General features: G+C 41.5%; 1 protein-coding gene across 1 annotated transcript; it reads left to right on the plus strand.

The window, feature by feature from the left end:
* Positions 1-494: 494 nt before the first annotated feature.
* Positions 495-10200, plus strand: LOC132567641 (transmembrane protein 205-like). Its single transcript, XM_060233324.1, has 4 exons — positions 495-750; positions 7644-7846; positions 8346-8509; positions 9349-10200. Exons 2-4 carry the CDS (start codon positions 7747-7749, stop codon positions 9646-9648), a joined length of 564 nt encoding a protein of 187 aa, XP_060089307.1. The 5' UTR covers positions 495-750; positions 7644-7746; the 3' UTR covers positions 9649-10200.
* Positions 10201-10473: the final 273 nt, after the last annotated feature.

Consider the following 10473-nt stretch of genomic DNA (forward strand, 5'->3'; position numbering starts at 1 on the left):
CTCCACCCCCAGGCCTAGTTTCCCCCATCCCCGCCTCGGCCTGCAGCCAAAGGGGGTGGGAGGGGGGGTGTCTGTCGGGAGGGCCAAATGTGCAGCATCGACAGTTCTTCCTTTGGCTCAACTCGGGGACTTGCGAAAAGGCAGGTAAGGACGTAAGGTAGACTCGCTAAGGATTGGGGTAGGACGGAGGCGGGATGTCGATCCCGCCCTGCTGCAGTTGAGATGTTGCGCTTGCAACCCCTTCCCCGGTCTTCTGCCCCTACTAACTGTCCCGTGCCAGCTGGGTGGGGACTGCTGGCTTGTGCCCCGCGGAGGGTCGGCTTCCTCGAAGGGCGGGAAGGGAGGGGGGGGGAACGGGCCAGCGAACCACGGGCACTCAAAGCCATCACCGTCCGCTTGTGCAAGGCGCTTTATGTCCCGCCCCCTCCGCTGGGGCCCCGGAGGCTTGGCCAAGCTCCACCTGCCTCTTGGCGCCGCGTTGCCGCCCGGGGGCTGGGGGTGGGCTTTTCCTCAGCCGTTCTCAGGCGTGGGGCGGACTCTCTCTTTCTTTGCAGCAAAATGCTACTTTTGCAAGCTCTTCTGTTCTTCGGGTTGGACCACCGCTCGCTTCGACGTTTGGCCCTGGCTTCCTGCGGGTAGAATGCCAGCTTCCTGGGCTTGGTACCGGGTCTAATAGAATTGCAAATATATTAGGTGGCTTTTGAGATTGTGGGAATGGTAGGATTTGTAGAGGAGTGGGAATACGTTTGGGTAAGTGATGCCTAAATATATGGGTTTGGGGCACTGGGAAATCGTATGTTTTAAAGTTAAACGTTTTTCAGTTGCCCGCCTGAACTTTGTTGAGACGAATTATTCACCACAGGTTTGCTTTAGGATAGGAATCCCTTCTTTCGCGCAGGGCAGCATTCAGAATCGTTAAAGAACCACGAAACAGTAACAATTTGATATCCTTTTTAACCCTTATTTACAAAAAGAGTAGGAGTCTAATGCGAATATATTTGCCTGGACTGATTAGGGAATCTTTTAGTGCAGCACTGAAAGCACCCGTTTTGCCCCTTGTACAGTTTGTACACGTGTGTGACAATTACTAATACAAAACAGCCGTTGTTGGTCAAATCTACCTTACAGCCAATGTGCTTCATTTTTAAAAATAGGAGATGTGAAGGTGAATCTACTCTCTGCCAATAAAGATCATTTCAGACATGTTTGCTTGTACAAGTGACAACACACTCAAGCTGTAATCTTCAGCGTGGAAAAGGTGCAGAACCTTCCACTTACTCGAAAGAGTTGCCCCAGTGCCTTTGAAGTTGATCCAGGCCTTCAGAAATCCCCAATTTATTACCCAGCTTTAATCTACAAATGCTGTCTCATAGTCTTGAGTGTTGACTACTGATCAGTGCTTGGATTGGAATGCACTTTTTAGAAGGCTAACAACACTGTAGAATAAAATAATTTAAAACTAATACAGATAATGATGGTAAAATCAGTACAATATTCTAAAATATCAATATAAAAAACTGGAAGCTTAAAAATATGAAAACTAGAGGGGAGAAGTAACCAGATAGTTATAGAAGTTTCTGATACTCTCAAGTAGGGAGAGCATGCCACTTTGCCAGCAGTGGGCATCCTTCAAAGGTGACTGCTAGATTATGTGGCATTGACTGTAAATTAGGGGTGTCAAACTCATTTATTACCAGGGCCGGATCTGACATAAATGAGACTGTGGGTCCAGATCATGCGTATCATAAAATGTAATGCCAGCTAGTGGAGATATACATTTTATAAAAGATACAGAGAAACACAATTAAAGATACTATTTTTTACTTAAAATACAAACATGCTTAAAACTTGCGATGTTTGAAATGGAAAGGTGGTTTGATTTTGTTTGAAATGGAAAGGTGGGGAATAGTGGGATTTGCCAATTCAATTTTAAAAATAAAACATCAAGAAAAAGCAATAAAGCATTAAGAAAAAGCACAGGGATCAAAGCAGAAACTAAAAATTTAAACCAAAAATATAAAATGCTCTGGGCTTAGGAAAACATGAAATGGCTGGTCATTGCAAGCTTTCCCCCTTGCCCTCAGGTCTACTCAGGTTGGCAATGGCTCTTCAGTGTAATTTCCCCCTTTGGCTGTGGGTTCCCAGGTTAGGCAACAGTTCTAAGGTCCATTCAGAAGAGACATGCTGGAACAAAGCATCAACCCTTTATTTGCAAGGTCACACAACTCCAGCAAGGAACAGCTTCTGACTGGCCATATAAATTTAATTGAAACACATTGCAGCACAGACAAAGCTGCAAGGAAAACACAGAATGGATTTTCCATTAAAGTCTCTGTGCCCAGATAGTCTATAACATAATTTAAAACTAATACAGATAATGATGGTAAAATCAGTACAACATTCTAAAATATCAATAAAAAACTCGAAGCTTAAAAATATGAAAACTGGAGGGGAGAAGTAACCAGATAGTTATAGAAGTTTCTGATACTCTCAAATAGGGGGAGTTGCCTTGTATTTTACATGCCACTTTGCCAGCAGGGGGCATCCTTTATCCTTTAGTCTATTTTATTTATTTATTTATTTGGGATTTATATCCCGCCCTTCCCACAAGTCTGGGCACATAGACCTTTATGGAAAGTCCTTTCCAGATTTTCTTTGCAGCTTTGCAAGCCCAGATTGTTTCCTGCTTCAGCCCGCAAAGGCAAAGAAGGAGTGGGAATTTTGGCAGCCTCAGTTTCAAAAGGGGTGAGGACAGAAGGCGGAAGGAAAGAGCCTATATACACACACACACACACACACACACACTGTGGCTAATAGCCACTGATGGACTTCTGCTCCATATTTTTATCTAACCCCCTCTTGAAGCTGGCTATGCCTGTAGCCGCCACCACCTCCTGTGGCAGTGAATTCCACATGTTAATCACCCTTTGGGTGAAGAAGTACCTCCTTTTATCCATTCTAACCCGACTGCTCAGCAATTTCATTGAATGCCCACGAGTTCTTGTATTGTGAGAAAGGGAGAAAAGTACTTCTTTCTCTACCTTCTCCATCCCATGCATAATCTTGTAAACCTCTATCATGTCACCCCGCAGTCGCCGTTTCTCCAAGTTAAAGAGCCCCAAGCGTTTTAACCTTTCTTCATAGGGAAAGTGTTGCAAACCTTTAATCATTCTAGTTGCCCTTTTCTGCACTTTTTCCAATGCTATAATATCCTTTTTGAGGTGCGGTGACCAGAATTGCACACAGTATTCCAAATGAGACCGCACCATGGATTTATACAGGGGCATTATGATACTGGCTGATTTGTTTTCAATTCCCTTCCTAATAATACCCAGCATGGCGTTGGCCTTTTTTATTGCAATCGCACACTGTCTTGATATTTTCAGTGAGTTATCTACCACGACCCCAAGATCTCTCTCTTGGTCAGTCTCTGCCAGTTCACACCCCATCAACTTGTATTTGTAGCTGGGATTCTTGGCCCCAATGTGCATTACTTTGCACTTGGCCACATTGAACCTCATCTGCCACGTTGACGCCCACTCACCCAGCCTCAACAGATCCCTTTGGAATTCCTCACAATCCTCTCTGGTTCTTACCACCCTGAACAATTTAGTGTCATCCGCAAACTTGGCCACTTCACTGCTTATTCTCAATTCCAAATCATTTATGAACAAGTTAAAGAGCATGAGACCCAGTACTGAGCCCTGCGGCACCCCACTGCTTACCGTCCTCCACTGCGAAGACTGCCCATTTATACATTTATACCCCTGGTGTAAATTGTCTTCTATTGGATGATAAAGTTGCTTTCTTGAAAAGAAGTTGAGAATGATTTCTCTAGTAGTATTTCTCTAGTAACAGCCAGTTTGGTGTAGTGGTTAAGTGTGCAGACTCTAATCTGAAAGAACTGGGTTTAATTCCCCACTCCTACACATGCACCTGTTTAGTGACCTTGAGTCAGTCACAGTTCTTGAAAAAGCTGCTCTCTCAAGAGCAGTTCTCAAAAGAGCTTCCAGTCCCACCTTCCTCACAGGATGTCTGTTGTGGGGAGGGGAAGGGAAGGAGATTGTAAACCACCCTGAGACTCTGAGTGAAGGGTGAGGTGTAAATCCAATCTCTTCCTCTTCTTCAACTGCTGACAGTGGTGATATTTGGCTCATCGCTGCTTGAGTAGGAATAGCTTTTTGTGCTAAGTGGAGCTAATTTATACTTTTCTTTGAGATACTGTTTTCCAATTACAAGATGTCTATTGACTCCCATTTGGATGAGTACTTTTGCAAACAAGACGTTATTAAGTTTAAATATTTGCAGAGGCTAACAGAGCTGTTCATAAAACATCAGCCACAGCCTGAAATCCTTTCTAACTTGGTAGTATGCCTCTGGCTCTTAGCTGTGCATTAGAATGAGTAAATTCAACAGATTAAGAGAAACTGTAGCCTCTTGGCCCTTAAGTAGCTTTTGAATCAAACGTTTTGCCATATTGATCATAAAGAGCTGGCATAATTGTTATGTATTTGAACAACTGTCCTTGAGTATAATCAGACTGATTTTTGGATGAGAAATATAATTAAAATGGTTTTATTTAAGCCTAAAACATTACCATTTTTTTTTCTTTTCAGCATTATTTACACAATACATGTTCTGACCGCTGTGAAATAAACAAGCTGACTAGAAATCTAGATAGTATCTTCTATGCACTGTGTCCATTTCTTCAATTTGTGACCAACCACACCTTGACTGTTGCAGTTGCTGGCGATATTTCAAATACTAGGCTAGTGCAATCTTAGCTGCATCTCCTGTTTGCTGTACAGGGGCCTACCAGGGCTTCGGAAGGCAGAGCTTTGCTCCTCCCTCTTTCCCACTGGGAGCTAACTGGCTGGGTAGTTTGGAGGACTTCTCTGTGGTTATGCTGAAACCTGAAGTTAAGAGCCACACAGTTAGCTGTAGCTTCCAAGCAGTTTGTATATCTCTCTAATTTGAAGCCCCACTTAAAATTAGTGATCAGATAAATTACGGAAGTATGCAAAGAAAACTTTCATACAGTGAATAATTTTATATTAATGTTTTGACATTTTCCTAAACTTTCTTCATAGATGCTCCAATGTTGTGTTTAGATTACTGGTTGGTTCCAGATCTTCTACAATCCTATCCTATTGAATTGTCTATTGGTCATCCCATCCTGTTGATTATATTGATTTACTTTGTGTAATCTGCCTTGAGCCTCAGTGAGAAAGGCAGATTGTAAATAATGCAAATAAATAAATGTCAACTGCAAATCAGATGAATTTATTGATGGCCACTTCGAATTGGCTACCTCCAACTGCAGCCACATCATAGTGAGAAAATCAGCTAGGGACAGCAGTGAAGCTCCTGGGGATAGGAAATGGAGATGAAGAATTGGAAGGAAGGAAATTGCTATTTTCAAAATCTAAAGAAGTAAAGTAAAGCAAGCAGCAGTCATTTCTGACTCTGGGGTGGCATTGCTTTCACAATGTTTTCACGGCAGACCATTTACGGGGTGGTTTGCCATTGCCTTCCCCAGTCATCTACACTTTCCCCCCAGCAAGCTAGGTACTCATTTTACTGACCTTGGAAGGATGGGAAGGCTGAGTCAACCTCAAACTGGCTACCTGAACCCAGCTTCCGCCGGGATCGAACTCAGGTCGTGAGCAGAGCTTAGGACTGCAGAACTGCAACTTTACCACTCTGTGCCATGGGGCTCATTTTAAACATCTGTACACACTTAAATTTATTGAGAAAGCATCGACATCAATATTTAAAAAAATAAAATACCATTTTCCACGGATCTGGTAAATTTCTTAGCCAGGACTTAAATAGGCACTGTTACAGCTGTGCTTATCTTGTACTTTAGGGTTTTGCATAGAAATGCCACAAAAATCTACCTCTTGCATTTCATGGCTAGGAATGTAGCTTGCATGGAGAGCTATCCTGCTTAGATTTAACAAAAGCAGTCTACAAGCCTCTTGATAAATGTTGTCCAAGAAGTTCAGTAATATAGTCCATGAATCAAGCCTCAGGTTTCCACCAGTTATTTGGCAAGTAACAGCCTATATTCGAGACCAGTAGGTTTTAATGTGGTAGCATATCCTCAACAGATGGGAAAATTATATTAGTCTGCATAACGTTCTTTTGGTGGCATTTTGTCTGATTGTAATGAAATATGGTTAGGGTTACCACCACTACAGCAATTTTATATCCTAATAATACAACACAGTTTGGCTAAAAACAAACAAATGGCATCTTGTGGTCCCTTAGAGAAAAAAGATTCACTGTTCATCTGACAAAGTCTTCTAAGGATGCCACCCTGAAGATGGGTAAAGTCAATAATGCCCATTCACACATATTTCTCTGTGGTGACTTTCACCTTGTGGAATAGCCTGTCTGTGATGGTCAGGAAGACCCACAGATTTCTTTCTTTTTGCAAAAGGTGCAATACAGAAAGATTCAGGGAGCCCTGGTTAGTACTGTGATGGGAGGCCACCAAGAAATTCCAGGGTCACTGCAGAAGGCAACGCCAAATCACCTCTGTTAATCTCTTACCTTGTAAACCCTATGGGGACACTGTAAATTGGTGCAACTTGACAGCATTTCACACACACAATCCCTTTGCATTATTAGATATGCTTGTTATATTTTATCATTCATCTTGAGTCTCAGTGAGAAATGTGGGCAATAAAGGAAGTAAATACACTGGCCTGAACTTTTGGGAAGGTGAGCGCCCTTCATCATATATTACAAAAATCATAGCTACCACTCTGGCAACAGTATAGAGAACAACTTTCAGTAATAAGGTCTAGAAGTTTGGAGAACTACTGTTTTCTCTCAAAATGTTTATCTAATTTTCTAGCTTACTAAATTCAAGCATTTGTGTCCATATGAATAGCTATGTTTTGCCCTAGTGGGTTACTTGATATGTTACAAAATTCCTAAGTGGAAGGCACTTCTCCGATGGAATTAATATATAATTCAAGGGAAAGCAGGATGTGAATTTTTGTGTCTTGTGCAAGCAGGGTGTTGTAATAGGCCATAGTCTTCTAGTGCCATATTTTTGTAGGACTTTTGTTACAGAAATTGGGGTTTGGTTTCTGTGCAATGAAATAGGTGCGTATTTATCTCCACACAGATGCAATTCTATTTACCCCATCTTAAGAAGCACTCATTAGTGGTAAAAATCTGCTTGAAGTAACATAGCAATTTCCCTCAATTGTACTTTGAAGCCCATGGAGAAACTGTTTCAAAAACACATGTACGTAAGTATGTAATCTACATTCCAGACAATCAGTGGTTAATGCCTCATTGAAGCTAATGGTTCTAAACCTCTTTTTAAAAACTTAAATGTGACTTTACAGTGAGTTGACCTCATCATCTATTCCTATCTGCCCCCCACAAGAAGTGAAAGTTTATGAGTGTTCACAGATAGATCAGAAGGGATTTGTCTTAGGAGACCCGACTCTGAACTTTGCTGAATAGTATTAGCTGTCTTAATCTTAAAACTTCCAGGAAGGAATTTGCAGATCCTTCAACACTAATACATCTTAAAAGGTATGTTACTGGTATTCCTTTTACAACACTGGATGGATTCCCTCCTGTCCCCCATCAAATAATGATTTCCTTTGCCTTTTCAGTATAAACTGGTGGAGTACGAGAGTGCAATTTGAATAGCCTCTCATGGTGAGGCTGGGACAAAATCTCTTGAGAGCTGCAAGTGGCCATCTGCTGTGAAGTACCATGCCCACAGACGCCCATCCCTCAACTGTAGTGAAAGTGCTTCATTTGGTTTTCCTGTCAACTTTCTGGGGAATGCAGATCTGGGTCACTTTTATATCTAGTAGGTTGGACTTCATTCTTACCTTTCCCCCATAGCCTCATATATAGAAGTTCAGAGGCAAAACTGATTAAAGGGGTGTCTCAGAATGAATTGTCAAGATCTCTGTTTGGAAAAATGGGGTTGCTTTGGATATGGGACTGTCTGTGGAATATATAATGAATTCATAATACAGAGGATGGCAATACTGTGGGGAGGGCTGAGCAGACTGGATTGATGAAGTTCACAATATAGAGGGTCTATATTTCTGAATAGCAAGAGTTCAGATATGGTAGAATATGGGAAAGTAGAAGTACAATATGGCAGTCCTTGGGTACTTTGTAATAAAAAACCTAAGAAAACTCAGTTTTTGCAATAAAGTTAAGAGACAAAGTAGAGAAACCCTGCATATATTAGCTTATTACATATCCAAAATCCCTTTAAAAATGTTTCATATGTTGTTTTTGACATGGACTAAGGGTGGGGATATAATAATTTCCTTTTATTATGGTTTCTCTTTCAGGCTTTGTGATGGGCAACAATCTCCCACAACACACATTTAGCTTCATTCAGAGTTGCCTCTTCCCATATTACTTCTGCATTGGATCTGCTTGTGCTTTCATCAATCTGACCATATTTGCTATGTGTCACCCCAGCAAGCTGCTCAGTCATGAAGAAACCATGCAGGTAGCAAGTTCCTTATTAGAGTGTTCTATACTAACCACATAGTGAGCACATTAATTCATCTGCTGGAACACAGTTAATTTTGCTCTGCTAGTTTGTATGCCAATGGCCACAAAGGTTTGAAATGGCATGGAACAGTTGACTCTGAAATATAATCTGTGTTAATCCTGACTGAAATTATAATGGTAGGAGCCATTCATTCATTCAAGGATCCCTAAACTTTTGAGAAAGGACAGTGGCTGCCTTGGGGAGCAAGGTCAGTGGCCAAATGACTACTGTAGGGAGAAAACAGTCACAAAATGTTAGGAGGTTCCAAGGCAAATGTCTTCCTCTTCTGGAGCAGCCACAAAGGTGATCCCATGAGTTTTTCTGAAGCACCTCCTGCTCCAGGGAGCTAGAAATACCAGGATTTGCTTTTTTGTGTAGGGAAGGGATGTAGTTTGGTTTCAGTTTCCAAAGGGGTAGGACTGCTCCCCAGGCAAGTGCAGGGAGAGGTTACCAGGCCTACAGAGGAAAGTTTGGATTTATGGGCAAACCCAAGATACAACCCCTGCTGGGTTAGACAGCTTGCTGGTCAGTCAGCCTGGAGGTTTCTTTTTTTATTGTTCTTTATTCCCTAGATACAAAGAAGCAAGCAGGCACCAGGAAAGTCATCAGTGGGTATTATGTCAGGGAATCATTGCATCAACTTATTGTGGTACTTGACAATGCAGGGAGCTAGGGCAGCTGTCCAGTTGCGGTTACTAGCAATGAAGTCAAATAATTCTGAAGGAAAAAAGTTCACCTAGTCTGATGTTGAATGCAAATGGTTTACACCGTTGACAACTGCCTTTCCTTTCCAGATTACAGTCTTCTTCATTTGTGTCTCAATCGCTGCCCTAAATGCACAATGGTTTGGGCAAGTGACTTCAGATATTATGGCTGAAATGCACCTGATAGAGCAAAGCTATGGTCTAGGAGAAGATGTTGGTTTGTTCTTAAACAAATCGCTCGGACAATTGCGTGAACTGGATTCTGCCTACAAGAAGCTGACTCGCAAACTGAAAATCTACCACAGCTTCTCTTCACTCTGTAATCTGTGCTGCATTGCATGCAATGGCTTGAGTCTCTACTATATTGCTGCTCACCTTTCAACACTATAATCACATGGGCCACTAACCCAAACAATATCTCAGGCTCTGCAGGAGGAGTATGGAGTAAGGACTGTGGAAAATATGGATTAAAATAATTAAATCCAAACTGTATGCTAGAACTGAAGAACACTGAGGTCACCACATTCTTGGCATTCTATGCCACAGAAACCTCTGAATAATCATTTTGTGGAAATCCCTCTGCAGGCTTTTTACTATAGTTTCTAGTGGATGTTACACATTATGGCCCATTGCTAATACTTAAACTACTTGTTCAGAAAAGTTCAAGAAAGTGACCTTGAAAAACCAGGGCTGATAAACGAACAGTTTTAATTGTACCTTCATAAGTAAATGTCTAGAACAGATACAGGCTTTGCAGAGTGATAAATACTGTATGAAAATGCCATGCTGAAGTAGATCTTTTCATTTGTCTCCCCCTGCCCCCCCATTACTCAGCATGAAAGGTATGTTTTGAAATAATTATAGTCCAACTGTTCATCTAACTAATGTTTAACGAACTATGCTTAATATATGGTAAGAAAAAAAAATTATGTACCTTCTGAAGAGGTGGATGGTCTTCCTAACCAGAAAGTGAACTGGTTTCTATTATAGCAGGGACTGGATTACAGCCTTACTGAATTACGGACACATTATTCAGTTGCAATAATATGGTGAAGTTGTTTTCCTGAAGCAAACATCTTATGTTAAAATCATCCTATTTTTATTTTCGAACACTGGATGAGTTTTAAATGTGTCTAAAAACCTTTCTTCTGAAGTCAAACATTGATCAGGTTGTTTTGGACAGTACTCACCCTTCAGTGATGATATCAACTGAGA

This window comes from Heteronotia binoei, chromosome 2 (assembly GCF_032191835.1).
Source record: "Heteronotia binoei isolate CCM8104 ecotype False Entrance Well chromosome 2, APGP_CSIRO_Hbin_v1, whole genome shotgun sequence".
Classification (NCBI taxonomy): domain Eukaryota; kingdom Metazoa; phylum Chordata; class Lepidosauria; order Squamata; family Gekkonidae; genus Heteronotia; species Heteronotia binoei.

Excerpts from the sequence above, each read along its gene's own strand:
- LOC132567641 (XM_060233324.1), top strand. The coding sequence starts at position 7,747 with ATGCCCACAGACGCCCATCCCTCAACTGTAGTGAAAGTGCTTCATTTG. Across the intron at positions 7,847-8,345 it reads CTGGGTCACTTTTATATCTA|GCTTTGTGATGGGCAACAAT; the intron begins GTAGGTTGGACT and ends TTTCTCTTTCAG. Across the intron at positions 8,510-9,348 it reads GTCATGAAGAAACCATGCAG|ATTACAGTCTTCTTCATTTG; the intron begins GTAGCAAGTTCC and ends TTTCCTTTCCAG.